The sequence below is a fragment of the Lutjanus erythropterus genome, chromosome 14 (assembly GCF_056507025.1).
Source record: "Lutjanus erythropterus isolate fLutEry1 chromosome 14, fLutEry1.hap2, whole genome shotgun sequence".
Lineage (NCBI taxonomy): Eukaryota > Metazoa > Chordata > Actinopteri > Lutjaniformes > Lutjanidae > Lutjanus > Lutjanus erythropterus.
Window position 1 is genome coordinate 16,649,120 of NC_139330.1, and position 16,967 is coordinate 16,666,086.

A 16,967-nucleotide genomic window follows, 5' to 3' on the forward strand; every position below is an offset into this window, starting at 1 on the left:
GTCTCAATTCCTGTGATCATATGTCTTTCTGTTCTATAGTTAGTCATTATGCTCCATATAAGTTCTCGGTTTGCAATAAACTTATAAGATGGAAATAAATTATTAAGCCACTTAAACTGTAATGAGATGTGAATAAAGACGAGAAAATCTCAAAATAAGTAATAAAAAAACAGGGTTACATGAAAGCAGAGACATCAGGGAAGAACATTTCATAAGATTTCACAATCTTATTACTCTTGTTGACAATTAATCTAAGTGGTTTTATAAGAAAATTTAGTTCTAACAAAGGGGGCAATCATAGGAAATGATCTGAGAAAATGGATCTTTCTGTGAACAAAAAGCTTTGCATATAGAACAGTGAAGTAAATCAAATATTCAAGATCACCATCATCTGGATGATCATAATAACAACTAATATCTTTAAGATTAAAAGAATAGACAGAAGCTCCAGAACTGTTTTGAATATTTCACAATCAAGTCTACTTTTTGTGCTGAAAATACAACTATATATAAATACTGCAAGTCGGGGGTGAATGGTGAGACAACTTTTCGTGAGAACTAGGGCTGCACAATTAATTGCAATATTACCAAAATCGCAGTATATCAAATCGCAGAAGCAGAACCAAATTGCATCTTTTAAAAGGAAAATGTGTGAGATAACAGCATTATAATGAAGTACTGTAGAGCTACTGTACTGCTGTACTGCAGTACTGTACTTTACTGTTTGGTACCCTTATCATTCCCACTAATCACATCGCATATCACAGTCAAAATAATCACAATATTACTTTTTTTTACTTTATTACTCTACAAGTGAAATAACTTAATGTTTAAATATATATGTTTTTTTGTTTGTATGTTTGTTTTTACACATGCAGACTCAGATATATGTGTGTGACACTCCCAGGATATCACCGCCTAAAAATACATTAGTTTTGCCTCTTCGCCTCGGTTGTTGGTTTGTTCCACTCCGCCCCACTTTCACTAGGTTGCTAGGCAACGATAGTCAGGTGACTGTCTGCAGACAGAACATGGCTGACCTGTCAGAAGACCAATGAGGGAAAGGCCAAATTTAGCATAATCGATCTTATTTTTTACGTCGCTTCTGACCACAGTTGACCGTCGTGGACAGCAATTGATCGGAGGTGTTCAAGGTAAGCACGAGGGCGCTCAAATTTGGTCAGATATGTCACTCTGTGCGGCTCGGAACAGCTGTAGATAACGTTGGTGTTGGCTAGCTAAGTTGAGCTAGCTGCTAGCCAAACAGTCCCCGCTTTCTCTTCCACAAGCAAGTCTATTTGAATGTGAAATCTGGTTGGAGGAAATAGCATTTTGGCAAGTCTATATGCACACAACAAGTTGCCTTCCGCAAATTTGTAACGTTATTGCCGTAACCAAAGCTAGCTTCGTGCTCCGCAAGTGTAGCAATATAATTACATTAACTAGCCAAGGAAAATATAACGTTGATTTACAGTAAATAGATCTTATTTTGTGGTCTTGTGGACAGTCTCTCCATGAGCAGAAAATCAGGGGGACAACACTGTGAATTTATTGTATCATCACGCAGTTTTTGGACATTGAGATTGACTCTGCGCTGTAGACTAACATGAACACTCACACATACAAACGCATCGGGGTGAATGGTTTGTTTTACCGAGAGGAGTTTTAAACCTTTGACCAAGGACAGCACTTCACACTGGTTGATCAGTTGGTCGGAGGCGTCCTGTATGATTTATGTTTCCTTCCTGATATCTCTGATTCTGTGGAGAAGTGCCAAAATCCTGTCACAGACCTCACTTCCTTTATTAACTATTGCACTTGACAGGTTAGAGATAGATACAAGCTATGAACAATATGAGCTAAGAAACAAAACCTTATGCTTTTAATGTCGGTTTCTTTTTTAACTGATGCAATATTTTCCGGTTTACGCAGTGTTTCCTAAGTTTTAGGAGAAACTAATTGCTGGGTCCTTAAGAAATTGTTCCTCTAACCATGTTTCCCAGTGATACCATTATTAGTACTATAACAGTGTATTAGGAGTTGTCCCAAACTTAATTATCAGTGAACCAGCTCCATGACAAAGTTAATAGCTTGAGCTTTTGCAATGACGTCTGTATAAAGTTGCCTTAATGTTGTTTCATCCATCCATCCATCCATTAGACACAAACAGCCGCTCAGCTGTTTAACTCAAGCAGGGACTGTTTCAAATATGCAACAGGGCTGCAACCATTATTTCCATTATCGATTAATCTGTCGTTTGTTTTCTCAGTTATTGGATAAGGTCTAGTTGTTTTGTCTATAAAATGTCAGAAAATGATGAAAAATGTCAGTGTCTCCCAAAGCCAAAGATGATATCATCAGATGTCAGATGTTTTCTCCGCAGCCCAAAGCTATTCAGTTTATTGTCATGGAGGAGTAAAGAAACCAGAAAAGATTCACTTTTAATAATTATTTTTCTATTTTTACTTTTTTCTTCAATAAATGTAAATATTTAAATTCTCAGTGTTTTTCTACTAGTTTGTTACTTACTTTTGTTACTTTTCTTTTTAGTTTTTTTGTTGTTGTTGTCTTGTATATAGTACTTATGTAGTACTTGTATGTAGTACTGTATGTTTACCCCAGGGGTCTCAGAGAATTGCATCTCCATCCTCTATATGTCCAGTGCATATGGCAGAATTGACAATAAAACTGACTTTGACTTCTTTGACTACTTTGACTTAAAAAATATTCAAATGATTAGAATAATTGTTGGTGATTAATTTAATAATTTATTATTTGTTGCCTTTCTAGTGGGCTACATTATTACACAATAAAAACGATTTTGGTTGCATTTTCCCTTTATGATTTATTAATGATAGATGTTTAAAAGCCCACCTGAATAATTAATTACATTAATAACAATAAGTGATCTGATTGCAGATGAGTGGGTTGCCGGAGGGAATAGCAAATGGCCCAAGCAGGAATGACCACTTAGAGAAAGATGCTCAGATTTGGGAGAGACCCTGGACTCTCGAAGAGATGCGGCAGAGCAGTGCCAGCTGGTCCTTGGCAGCTGACTCGGGGGTAAGTCACAAACTACTTCCCAAGCCCTGAAATAGGCCAATAAAACAGTCATTCATCATCATCTTTTCCCAAACAGTTGTACACATCTGAGGGGACTGTGAAATGTGTTCAGGTTTTCAACTGCTGGTGTCTTCGTAACTGTTTTCTTTGTTTTGTTTTGTTTTCTTCTTCACAGCTCTTGCTGTTCCTCCAAGATTTCTCCCAGAGAATGCTGTCAAAGACACATGAGATTGAAAAGCAGTTGGACAGTCTGATCCGTGACACGAAGGCCACAGACAGCTGCTTGCACTCTGTCTTTAACGACTTTCTCATGCTTTCCAACACGCAATTTATAGAAAATGTAATGTATATACTTGAAACTATTTTATTGTTCTTCACTTTTGCTTGTTATGTTATATGTGGGACAACTCAGTTCACTTGTTTGTTTTTTCTTGCAAAAATATTGCATGATGCATGATGTAATCTATCTTAAAAGGTGTTTTTACTTCTTGTCCTGTTACAGAGAGTGTATGATGAAGAAGTAGAGGAGACTGTTTCCAAGGCTGATGCGTTGGAGAAGCAGCCTGAGCAGGTATAAAGAATTCATCCCTCTTGCTCCTAAAATTTGCTGGTGTACAATACAACACTGATCAACCAGTATAATACTGAAAATGCTTTTCAGTTTCAGCTTTTATTTCAAGGATAATATGGCTACAGTACTCAGCTCATATTACCCACAAGTCTTATGCTGCCCTGTGAAAACAATTTACGTTTTCCCTTATTAAGGAGAAAACTCGAGAGCAGAAAGAGGCAGAGTTGATCCCTAAGATGCAGGAGGCTGTGAACTACGGTCTGAGAGTGTTGGAGTCAGCCTTTGAGCATCTGGACATCAAAGCAGGGAACTCCGACTCAGAGGACGAGGAGGTCTCAGACAGAGTGGAGGCCATCCTGGAGCCCAAGGCAAGCTCTTAATCTTACTGCGGAAATGCACATTTAATCTTTTCATCTTTGCATTATTGTGCTTAAACCTGCATGTCTGTTTTTGCCTTTGTGTTTTAGGATCTTTATGTGGACAGGCCACTTCCATATCTGATTGGTTCGCAGGCCTTCATGGAACAAGATGATGTTGGGCTTGGTGACCTTTCAAGTGACGGTAAAATAATCTTGGCAGCTTCTTCAGACACTGGTACATTCTAGTGTTTATTTTCCTAATGAATGCATATGTTTTTATTTCCAGAAATGTCAGTCGACAGTGACAGAGACAGTGTGATTGAGAGCGAAGACGGCAAAGAAGCAGTTGTAAGACTTTTCTTTATTTCTATCACAGCATTTTTCAAGGTTTTTATTTTTATACCTTCCATAGGAAATAAAAACCTTATTGTGTTTACTTTTTTATTTAACAGCATTCTGATGAGGACTTTGATCAGGAGGAGGAAGAATGCCACAATAATATTAAGAAGGTACGCTGACTTTGTGCCAGCCAAACACATCAAAGATTACATATAAACTAAGCTGAACAATTTTATAATTCTGGATTTTCCTCCTACATTCACCTAGAAGTCATCCATGTTGAGTTACGAGGACGATGAAGAGGAGGAGGACGAGGATTCTGACATATTTGGAGAATCAGACAGGGATGATGATGACGACACAAAAGTATGTCTGTTTTAACTTTGCACAAGTAGTTAGAATAATTGTCTTTGTGAGTGGATTAATATTAATTTCACCCTGAAATCATTCAGATATGTCACTGCCTAAGAGAAAATTTGTGTATTTGTTTTTCACTTCTGGTTGTTTTTATGTCACATTCAGAACACAGGCCCATCATCTTTTGCTGATGAGCTGGCAGCACGAATCAAACCAGTCAGCAAACCAGAAGGAGATCGTGCATGTAAGTCGCTGTCATTACCAACCAACTGGTAGTATATCATGTCACTTTTTTTGTTCTTCCCACTCTTCATGCTTAATGAAAAACAGCATCAAAGTTTACAACCGCAATTCCAAAAAAGTTGGGGCCCTGTGTAAAATTAAAATAAAACCAAAATGCAATCATTTGCAAATCCTAGTATACAGTACAGAATTTTAATGTTCAAACTGTTAATTTTTTGTTTTTTTGTAAATATACATTCATTCTAATTTTGATGCTTGCAACATGCTCCAAAATAACTGGGACAGGGGCATGTTTACCACTGTGATGCATCACCTGACCTTTTAACAACAATTCCTTTAAACTGCACATCAAGCAGTGTTGTTCTCAAACTGTTGGATTGTTTTCCCAAGCAGTTTTTCACAAAGTGAGTGTCAGCCTATCCATGCTTGTGAACGGTTGAGTCTTTTGAGGATACCCCATTGTGTTCAGTTTGAATAATAAATATCTTGTCATTGTAATGCATTCAGCTGACTAGAGCTTGAAAATGGTTTGCAAATCATTGCATTCAACTAGGACATTCTGTTTCCTAACTTTTTTTTTGAATCGGGGTTATACATTTGAGATTTAAGTAATGAATGCCATCATTGCATGCTCATGGATTTTGTGTTTCTACCATGTCACGTCTTGGAAGCATTGGCATCTAAGAAGAAAAGTAAAAGCAGGAAAGAACCAAAGCCTGCAAAGCCACAGGGTAGGACTTTCATTCATCATCAGTGCTATACAGACATTTTTTGTTTAAGTTTGCGTCACTTATTTTGACAGCGGGCCCGTTGCTCCCAGTATGAGGTTCAGTATTGTTTATGTACATTGTAACAGCAGCTGAAGAGGACAGTGATGACATGTTTAAGCCACCAAAGATGGACGATGACGACTTCTCCCCATTTGGGGGGAAAGGAGGCCTCTTCAGTGGAGGGAGAGGCCTGTTTGATGATGATGACGAGGTATATTAAACAAAATGATTTTTAGAGCTCCACATTATGTAAACTCTGGGCTGCAGCCAGATTTTGATTTGTGCTGTATTGTATTTTGCCATTCAGGGTGATCTTTTCTCTGAGGCACCTAAACCGCCTGTGTCTGAAGAGAAAAAGGTGATGAATGAAAGCATGAAAAGCACAGCTCAGACTGCAGGTAGGGCCAACTTTCTTGACAAATACGTGCAAAGACATCAAGATAAGATGGGTGCAAACATACAAACAGACAAAACAGGACTAACAGATTGCCACATGACTTCTCTTTTCTGTCCAAGAATCAGACAAACCCACAAAGAAGATTCCAGCAGGTGCCATTTCAATATTTCCAGGTAGGTATCAGCATTTAGTTTTATGACAACTAATCTTTCCGTCTGCTTCATCATCCTCAACCAAACCAAATCCCATTCTCTCCACAGATAACAGCCTTTTCAGTTCAGGAAATGACTCTGATTCAGTGGGGAGCAAGGAGAATGGAACTCCAGCTGCCTCCAAAAAGGTTCCTACAGGAGCTGGTGTTAGTGGAGGAGGAGGAGGAGGTGGGCTGTTTGATGATGAGGATGAGGATGATGACTTCTTCAGTAGTAAAAGCCTGAAAAAGTCTGACTCTGGTAAGCATGTGAGCATGGGCACTTCAGTGGTTCAGTCTAAGTTCAGGTGGGATCCTCACATTTAAAAAACATTTTCATTCCTTTTCAGCTGTACAGGAGAAACCCAAACCCAAGAAAGCTATTGACCTTTTCGATGAAGACGATGAGGATGGTGACATATTTGGTGAGAAGTACAGTGCACCAGCTCAGAGCAAGAAGGAGGTAGCGGAGGAGCAGATTAAACATCCTGAGAAAAAGGTAAAGATCGACATATATGTTGGTATTTTGCTTTGGTGTATCTAGATTGTGTTTATCTCCGTAGTGCTTATTGGCCTATATTGATGATTCATAATTATGTTTAGATGCCGGCTGGGGCCATCTCCATGTTTGGTCCTGGGACTAAAAGCTTGCTCAATGAGGGCCTGAAAAAACGTCAGCCATCCACCAGCGAGGAGTCAGAGAAATCTGAGGAGGTCTGAATAGATCATTGTCTATCAATCCACTCCTGACAAAATCCAATTTGGTGTGTTTTCACATGCAGAATAGCAGGATTTTTCAACCAAAACGGACTCGATTGGGCTTCAATGACCACAGTGTTTGCAGTTTTAGGTTAAATTGTCAAAAGTTTTGTACTCCTGCCTAATACACCATCAGCTTGTTGTAGGCCACAGTGTATTTCCAGTATTTATCTGCAGAGTCATACCAGTTTTAGTATATCTCTACATTTACTTTTTGTTTTGAGGTCAAGCCCGCTCCTGTGATGACTCACAAGCTCATTTATTCGGCATGAATGCCATTAAATGAACTGACCTATATGCTGTCAGTATATTGATGTTTGCTCAGAGTTCATATTCAAGTGCAGTCTGAGAAAAGGCCAAATTTGATTTAGTTACACTGATGGCCTTTACTCCTGTTGACACAGTTCAGTTCTCCATGCTCTCCCACAGTATTTCCTTTAAAGCCTAATACATAAAGGGAAGTTAGAATTCAGAGAGCTTTTTGTATTAAATTCCCGTCTATATGTTATTTATTTCAGAATGGGCCTTCTCCAGACACGGGGAAGGCTGCTGTCAAGCAGACTCAGAAACCCCAGACTAGAGGTCTCTTCTCTGATGATGAAGACACACAGGTAAGACTTTTAATTACACTGGAAAAAGGTGATATCAGCTGTAACACATTTCATTTTCATTACGCTATATATTAGGGTTGTAAAGATTCACCCATGCGTCTGATGCATCAGGCTTTAATGTGTAAGATGTGAGTGCTTAGATTCAGATGGCCTGTATCGGTAAAAAGCTGAATGTAAATCAGCAAGAAACTGATGCAGTACTAGTGTATCGATACATCCCATTAAGGAACTGCTGCTGTAACTTTCCTCACTTTCGTCTCACAGCGTTGCACCTCCAAACTTTCATAATGTCCAAGTGTGGAATAAGTTTGGGTTTTATGAGAAAAATGAGAAACACTGCTGCAAATAATCAATGCAAAACGTGTCAGACAACAGAGCACAGAACCACGAGTTTCCCCACTCACAGAGACATCGTGTCACTGTCATGTTATATCCTACTGTTATATCCTACTTATATATCTGTATTTTCCTTCCATAGGCATTTCCAGCCATCCCTAAGAGCCAGTCGAAGCCTGAACCTACAAGCCAGGGCAAAACCAGCAAGGCTCCTTTGTCATTATTTGACGATGAAGAAGAAGAGGTGAAAATAATTAGCCCATATTTCACAAACTTGGACAAAACATAGGTCAGTAAGATAAGTATAATAATCTGTTTCTTCGCCTTGCAGGATCTGTTTGCTTCTGCAGCTAAGTCTAAACCAAAACCTAATCAAGCTAAAGCCTCCACAGTCCAATCCAGCAAGGCTGTGTCCGGCTCCCTCTTCAGTGATGATGAGGTACAAGAAAAAAACTTTTCACTGGTGCACAATGACATTTAATGGAACGTACGATATGATGCATTACTTTCCTGAATATTTGATCGACAGGACCAGTGGATGAGTTCTACAAGCAGTGCAGGGAAGGCGGAGGTCAAGACGGGAGGGATGAAGCCCAGTGCCAGCGCCCCCTCCAGTCTGCCCAGTGCCAAAACATCACACAAAAGCAGCCTCTTTGACGAAGACGATGATGATGACCTGTTTGCTCCAACGAAAGAGTCAAGGTATTTAGTCTAGTTTATTTCATTATGATAAGAAATGTGGCAAAATCATGTCTGCTTAGTGCTTATTGTGGTGTTAATTTTGATAAGAACTTTAATCGTAGACACTTGCTGAAAATTGTTGTAAGTTAAAGGCACATTTTAGTCTTGTTTTTTGATTTTTTTTTCAGTGTTTTAGTCAGATGAAGGATATCTCTGGCTGTAAAATCTCTATTTAGAAGTGAGCTTGGACAGTGTTTAGTCATCTAGGCTGAGAATGTGTTACTGACACATGGTCTTCAGCTAATTTTGGCATCAAGGCAGATGAGCATGATCTGGGAAACATCACATTTATTCGCTTTACACGAAGCTAAAATAAATACAGAATTGAAATGTATGAAATGTGCAACAAGTTATGAGCTGGAATAGAAAATTCAAAGGAGAACATGCTGGTTGTAGCTTTGTTGTCGAAAAGCAAGTATTTCAACTTAGCACATTTCCTTAATCTCTGATGACATATCAGTAAGTATATTACAGATTTCTCCGTTAGTCCATAAGACCCTCTATCCTAATTGGGAACAATGCACTCAGTCTTCTTTTGTCTTCTTCTCACCTGACAGGCTGCAGGTGAAGATGAAGCAGGCACTTTTTGACGGGTCATAATGAACAGAGAAAAAACAAAAAAATAACACTGGCTTACTGTTAGAATTGTATTAAAAATCACAGAATAATATACTTTTTTGAAAGATTGTATCGTCAGGAATTCTTATCTGTCCTCTTGCTCTGTTGCTTTTCATATAGTCAGAAGAAGCCTCAAAGAGTCGCTCTTTTGTTTGAAGATGGGGGTGATGATGATGAAGATAAAGGGTCGCTCTTTGGCATCAAACCTGCAGTCAACACAAACACTGCACCCCAAACTGCTAAAGTGAGTGTTCTAACTTTGTATTTTTACATTTGTCATGAAAAAAATCTTAAAACTTGCCTCCAGTTGTGTTTAAAGCAGTTTAATTTGCACAGAGATTCTGATTTTTTTTTCAGCCCCTAGAGGATTGTTCAGATCCTTCAAAGAGAAAACACTAAATTAAAAAAATGCATTAGCAATATGAGTTTGTCACACAACAGTGATATTTCAAATTAATCTCCTTTAATGACTTGTATTCTTCAGACACCTGCTGCAGCCCCTCAGTCATCCTCCCTTAAATCAGAGGAGGCTGCAGCTTCTAGGACGGCAGCAGAGGACAAGCCTACAGAGCAGGAGAAACCAGCAGCTAAAACCCCTGAACCGCTCCCATTATCGCCCTCACCAGACAGCAGTGAAAGTAAAAAGAAGCCCGCTGGAGCGGTCAGTCTTTTCGGAGGCATCGACGTTCTTGCCAGCAAGCAGACGAAGAGCCCACTGGATGAAGCTGACGACGATGACAGCTTCCTCTCTAAGGACAGCCCACTGCCAAATGTTAAAAAAGAGGAGAAGAAGGAGGAGAAAGTCAAAACAAAGACTGTTAGTCTGTTTGATGATGAGGAGGAAGATGAATCTGATTGGAATGAACCCATATTCACGCCCAGTAAACCCACAGCAAGAAACACATCAAAGGTTTATATTTTACAGTGAACCTAAAAAAAAGCTGCATTCCTGTATCATTTCTCCTGCAATTAATGTATTGAAATCTTTTTTGTTCTTTATACAGCCTGCAGAGGAGCGACCACAAGCAAAGAGCACAGGTGTGTTCCAGGATGAGGAGCTGCTGTTCAGTCAGACGCAGCAGAAGGACAATGACCCAGATGTTGACCTCTTTGCTACCTCAGGGAAAGCTGCGGTCAGTATGTTATATATCTGTTTGTATATCTGTTTCTTTTTCTCTCTGCGTGCTAGATGGTAAAGATACATGACTATGTTTATTTTTCAGAGCTCCAAGGTCAGCACAGTGAAGCCAGCAGCACAAAGTCTGTTTGCAGATGATGATGAGGATGACCTCTTCAGCTCCACCAAGCCAAAAGCTCCTCCTCCAGTAAGCGTGTTCGAGTTTTCTAATTTTTGGTTTTTTTTTTGTGATTAGAATTATACTGGATTCCAGGTGCCTCATAGCAGAAACATTTCCTAAGTGCCTCCCCTTTCTTAACTTTCCAAGATAGGAAAAATCTTACAGAAGCTATTCCTAAACTCATGGCTGTGTTCTATCTCAGACCTCGTATCTTATCTTAAATGAGGAAATCCTAACTAGAACTGTAAACTTGATTCTACCTGTATCTTACACGACTGTCTCACTTCACTTGTCCCTGGCTGGCTCGTCTTTTCTTGAATGGTCAAGAAAAGATGGGTGTTAAATTTTAGCTTTGATTAGCTGGGAAGAAATAATTTTTTTTGAGGAATGTAACTTCTGGAGTTTGTTAGGTTTGGACAGTTCTGTGAATATTAATTTCTGTCCTAAGATAAGGTAGGATTTTTGTCTTAAATGCCGTTAGGAAATGTGTTTCTGTAATCCCACAAACTCAGGCTTAGAAAGCTCCTGTAATGAGGCCCCTGCTTTCCTAACATCACATATTACATTACAAATAAAATCAGCTGCGTAAATAGTCACTAAATTCCTAGTTGTAGACCCTTGGGAGAACTTTCACCTGTCTTATTTTGCTCTCGGGTTTTCATTCACAGAAAGTAGCAGAGAAGCCCAGCAAACCTCATGACAAAGCACCACTAGCAAGTCCAGAATCTGTATCGGAGATTCAGGTGGGTCTGCTGTAAGAATGTACTGCCGCTCCAGTAATGTCATGGGCTGTTAGATTTTTTTGAATCATGAACACACGTGTGGTGCTTTTGATATAGGGTTTATTTCTGCTTGTATTTGCTGTTTTTTGTTTAATATTTTTGATATGTTGTGATGGACACATCTACCTTGTAATTTACAGTTTGTTAAAAGATAGTGTTGTTTCTAGATGAGCACAAGGAATGGCTTAATTGGATTAAATTCTGAACCTGCTGTAATCTGACCACACAGAAACCTGCACCAAGTCCTGTAAAACCTAAAGATTCCTCATCAAGGATTGGGAAACTTCAAGTAATCTTTTTGTTTTTATTGAATCAATTGTCTTCATTCCTGACATTTCACTCTGAGTCCTCCTGTGGACAGACTTTTCTATTCCCACTTACATTTTGTGTCTTTTAGAGTTTCTTCTGTCTGGGCTTTTTTCATATTCCAACTTGAAAGCTTTGTTACGATACAACAGCATGACCACCACGATGAAGATAATGGTCTGTTTTGATTTGATTTTTGCAAGACTGGAAAAATTTGCTCGCTCTTTCTTTCAGTTTCACAAGATGTTACTGCATCTTGCTCTTGCCTCATTTCCATCCACAGTCCTGGCTTCTCATTTTCCTCTGAATGATCTGCTGCTTAGAACCACTCTAAGAAACTTAATTCAAAGAAAGAAGCTCTAAGTGTGTAGTTTTCAGATGTAATAATTCACAAATGTTGTATGTTTTTAACTGGAAAGTCTGTTTTAAAGGGATAGTTAGGGATATTTAATGTAGGTTACTGTACTTACTGTAGTTGTACATGTATTTACTGATGGTCGGTGTATTACCTATAGTAGATGTTGGTCCACACGCCTCCAATTTTGAGAGGCAGAGAGGAGTACCTGCACAAAAGCCAGACAATAGTAGACAACAGTACTCCTTTCTGCTTCTCCTATCTTGGGAGATGCCAACTGCCTACAGACAAATACCTCATACAAACCCACTTCAAATAATCTGAATTATCCCTTTAAATAGTCTTTCGTCAGTACTCAGGGGCCATGGTGTCTTTGTCTCCTTGGTATATGACTGTATTGGTGCGTCTGATCTTATCATATTCAGGCCAGTCTGATGATCAACCCCGCTGCGTTGCTCCCTGGTGCCGTCCCTAGCCTGCCAGGGGCCATAAGTGCACTCCCTGGCATGGCCCCTAGTTCCTCCTCTGGGGTGTCCAGCTCCAGCCTGAGCCCCAGCCCTGCCACAACTCCTGTAGGAGCTCAGGCAGAAAGTGAGGGAGGAGTGAGTTTTGACACCCCTGTCCAGGTTACAACACTGCAGAGTGCACACAAGGTGAGTTTTTTTTTATTCCTGGGGACATATTACACAAACTTAATACCTTGAGTCTTAAGTTAAGATGGGAGAGTCTAAGATAGGATTTTTCCCAATTAGTATTACAGTTACCAAATAGTTAAGATATGATCTGCAAGATGGATTTATCTGTAATACAGCCCCTGGAGTATGTTGCATGTGTTGTTTGTTGTATTATCTAAAATCATTTCGGTTGCTTTTCCATTACTTGGATTTCTTATGTGATATTGTGAGTGTAAATCTTCTGTCCTGCAGGCTCGTGCCAAGGGTTCTGCACAACGGAGACCCCAGTCCAGAGCGGCAAGGCAGCAAGCAGCCCAAAGATCTGTACTGGATAAAGAAGAGACCACAGACGGGGATGTTCCAGGTTTAGTCTTACCTCCAGCAGACAAGTCCAGTCAGGTGCGGGCCAGTCCAGTACCACCAAACTCGGCTGTACCCGCAGCCCTGCCCGCCTCCTCACCTTCTCTCTTGGAAACCTCCCCCAGACCCTCTGTACTGACACTGCCAGTATCCACAAACGCTACAAAGAAAGACTCTAGTAAAGACAGCAGCAGTACCAAGGTGCTGCCGTCTCCTGAGGAGGACGACCTTTTTGGCTCTGACAGTCTGTTTGGGGCCACCCCTGTAACTAACACCCCCTCCGCCAGACAAACCACCAAGACTACACAACCTCAGGTCGGAAGCGATGTGGGACTGAAGAAAGACAAAGACAAAAGCACACTCTCATCCATCTTTGATGACAACACTGACGACCTTTTCCAAAAGGTCAAGCCAAGGTCCACCACTAAGAAAGCCAAGGCCTCGTCCTTTTTGGAAGAAGACGATGATGACGAGGACATCTTCGGAGTGAGCAACAGCTCCACTCCCTCGTCCACAAGTAGTAAAGAGATCAAGAACAGCAGTAGTTTTTCAAAGCAGGATATCTTCCAGGTATCTTTATTTACACTGACGTCAACACTATCAATGTTTTCTGTGCTTCCATTTCTTTTCTTATCGGCTGAATTTCTCTCTTCTCAGGATGAAGTCGCCACTGTGCCTAAAGTTCACAAGAAGCACAAAGAGAAGAGCATTGAGGCCAGTTTGTTCGATGACAACATAGACATTTTTGCTGACCTGTCGGACACTTTAAAGCCAAAACAGAAGTCGAAGACAAAGGGAGAGACCAAGTCAATATTTGATGATGACATGGGTAAGCAACAATAAAAACACACACAGGCAATCCTGCTTTTTACTACACACTAGTGATGAGTGGATGGGCTCTGAGTTCATCTGCATCCGCATGCATGCATAAGTCATCCACCAGCCACTCACCTGAAGGTATTTTTCTCCAATTTAGAAACCCGCATGAGCACATTGACCCAACTCTATAGGCAATATTACTTTTAAATTATGTGAAGCAGCACAAGATCTCTATGTGATTTCTTTATTATGTGTTGTATTAATGTATGAGTGCTTTCTTTAACCATTTATGTTAATAATTAGAGAGGCTAATTTTGTAATGTTTCCATGGTCGTCACTGTAGCAAAAGCAGCAAAACTAAAAACAACAGGGGAAAGAAGTAAAACTGCTGTGTCTCCCTTACCAGAGCAGATGGACTGTATTTTCCACCTGCACCTCTGCTGGTTCCTGTAGGCTATAATGATGTTGAGCAGTGCAAGCTGTTTTTTTGCTGATTCCTTTGTTGAGTGTTGTTATAATTAGGGGTGACAGATTCTGCAAATTCATGACTCAATTTGACTTTCAATTTTCAGGGTTTTTTTTGTCTGATGTCTCTGAGGGCAGTTGTTAGACTATCGAGTCTTGATTTGCACTGTCATTTACATTTTCAAATTCTTGTTTAAAAACTCAGTTTATCAAGTGTGACACAACCAATATGCTACACTATGTCATCTTTGAAGTGTTTTTCATTTTGATTGATTATTGTTTTAGTATTGAATTTGTGGCACCCCTAGTATTGAAATGTAAACCCTTTACTGGGAAGATTGTACGGATTGGGTTTACACCGACCTAAAAAAAACTACCTAAAACATACATTTTCCTCATCTGCGTAATGAAGTTGTATAGACATTGCATTTTAGTACCAGGTGTAGTGGCCAACCCATGGATCAAAAGCTGTGCTTGTGAATCTAACTGCACTCTGTGCATCACTAATGCACATTTCATACTGTCTGCTCGATAGTCTACCTTGGTGTATTTAACCAAATATTTTGTCCATCTCTCTGTTCTTTAAAGATGACATCTTCTCACCAAGCACAGTAAAACCAGTGACGAAGGCTCCCCATAAATCAAAGAAAACAGCAGTGTCTCAGGAGACCGGCCCAGCAGCGGATTCAAGCAACATATTTGATGATCCACTTAATGCTCTTGGTGGGAACTGAACTGTTGTTTCTGAGCAGCCAGATTTGTAAAATTGTGGATGAATTCTTATATCATTTGGATCGCTGAAAGATTGGAGATCGGATACACTGTTGATAGAGTATTTATTCATATGAATTCATATAAATACTGTGGCTTATTTTTGGCAGATAAAGTCTTAAATGAAAATGATTCCAGTCATCTTCTGACAGCACTTCCAAAATCATCTCGGCATCAGATCATATTATGTAACAGTTGTTATATGCTGTTAATCTTTATTATACATGATAGCACTTTATAAGCATACCATATGCTTAGCCTCAAAGCCTGCAGAAATTAACAGTAAATTGTTTTGTTTGTTTTGAAGATGTTTATCCTTTTGGCTTTTCCATGTTGAGATTCCATGTCTTGGGTTTGTGCCATATTATGGTTATGAGAAATCAATGTGTTTACTTACTGTCTTAGGCATTTTGACAACGTTTTTATTAATAAGAAATTCATCAATTTCTTAACTTTGGCTGTGATGAAAAAGGAAATTCATTTTTAATAACTAAAAAGAAACATATTTTATGCTATCTGAAATGTGTGTGATTATTTCTAATTCACTTGTTTTCATGTGCGCTGTCTGTCTAGACTTCGATATTGATCTGTGTCTGATCTGAGCAGGAAGCCCATTCTGAAGAAAGGGAACTTAAGATCTGTGATTATTAACACCATGTCTGTTTCAGTTTTGGATGATTAAGGTTTAGTGTTTTTGTTGAGGTCAGTATTATTAAAGTTAAAAAGGAGGAATTGAAGCTGCTCCCTTATTAGCACTTAAAGAGAACCCGTCTCGTTGCCAAACATCATATAACCTAAAAGGCTCCAAAATCTAAAACGGTCTAAGTCTTTGCATCTTTTTGTGTCATGGCATTAAAAGACTTTTTGTCTCACATGTACAATTTGGACCTTGCTGACAAATTGGCACTAATTTGAAAACAGACATTTGGAATTTTATGCAATTTTATTAACAGGTTTTGACTTCATGTGAATGTATTATAAACTGTTCACTGTTTTAGGAGATGTTTTTTATAAGTTTTTAGTTCAGTTGTTTTTACATTCACTGTTCATGTCTTAATAGGATAAAGAGTTGAGAGACAGCAATTTTTGTCAGTGGCGTTGCCACATATTTGATGGATTTTTAAAGGCACAGCTCAAAAATACATATTTTTCCTCTCACCTGTAGTGGTATTTATTTAGATAGTTTTGGTTTGGAATAATCGACGACCTTGTTGTGAGCAGTTTCATGTAGGAACTGTTTTCTTTATCCATTTGCCCCCTGTATTGGTGTGCAGACGGAAGCGTGCATCTACTCATGGATGACAGGCCTTGGCTTATGACTGTAAAAATTAATGCCGTCCTCTTCAGCTGAGCTGTAACCTCTCTTCCATGAGTAGATGCATGCTTCCTTCTGTACAGTGATTCAGTTGGCAGGTGTAGTTCAGCACAAAGTATGCATTTCCTATATGAAGGTGATCACAAGAACATCTGGGGATTGTCTTGAGTGGTGGGGTCATGATTTCTGGCCAGTTTTTCAAATGTATGTTTTTGGGACTTTGAGCACCACAAGCTGAGTGCCCTCTGGTTCCGTTATATTTGAGAAAAGGCAGACACCTCTACAGCTGATATCTCCAAGACTCAGCAGCTCACACCAAAAGAGTTGGGTTGCTGAGTTGTTGTCATATATGTAGAAATATAGTGGATGAGACTAAATGTTTTGTTTATAACTTTTTATGAATTCAGGTATTATATAACATTTTGGTAACATGTCATTTGTAATATGTTATTAAGTTGTAACCATTAG

At 39.3% G+C, this 16,967-nt stretch overlaps 1 protein-coding gene across 4 annotated transcripts; it reads left to right on the top strand.

The window, feature by feature from the left end:
- The first annotated feature begins 994 nt into the window (after positions 1-994).
- Positions 995-15,706, top strand: washc2c (WASH complex subunit 2C). 4 transcript variants are annotated; one of them, XM_084735604.1, is made up of 31 exons: positions 995-1,154; positions 2,920-3,063; positions 3,239-3,403; positions 3,566-3,634; positions 3,829-4,002; positions 4,102-4,195; positions 4,280-4,341; positions 4,446-4,502; positions 4,600-4,698; positions 4,855-4,933; positions 5,604-5,663; positions 5,789-5,913; positions 6,010-6,100; positions 6,219-6,272; positions 6,360-6,551; positions 6,640-6,788; positions 6,893-7,003; positions 7,567-7,659; positions 8,138-8,239; positions 8,327-8,434; positions 8,525-8,697; positions 9,475-9,598; positions 9,839-10,264; positions 10,359-10,487; positions 10,578-10,679; positions 11,321-11,395; positions 11,664-11,723; positions 12,521-12,748; positions 13,022-13,699; positions 13,787-13,958; positions 15,002-15,706. In XM_084735604.1, exons 2-31 carry the CDS (start codon positions 2,920-2,922, stop codon positions 15,145-15,147), a joined length of 4,341 nt encoding a protein of 1,446 aa, XP_084591730.1. In that variant the 5' UTR covers positions 995-1,154; the 3' UTR covers positions 15,148-15,706. The 4 variants fall into 4 exon arrangements, with proteins under 4 accessions (XP_084591730.1, XP_084591731.1, XP_084591732.1 ...); XM_084735605.1 differs by having other exon boundaries at positions 5,792-5,913; XM_084735606.1 differs by lacking the exon at positions 11,664-11,723.
- Positions 15,707-16,967: the final 1,261 nt, after the last annotated feature.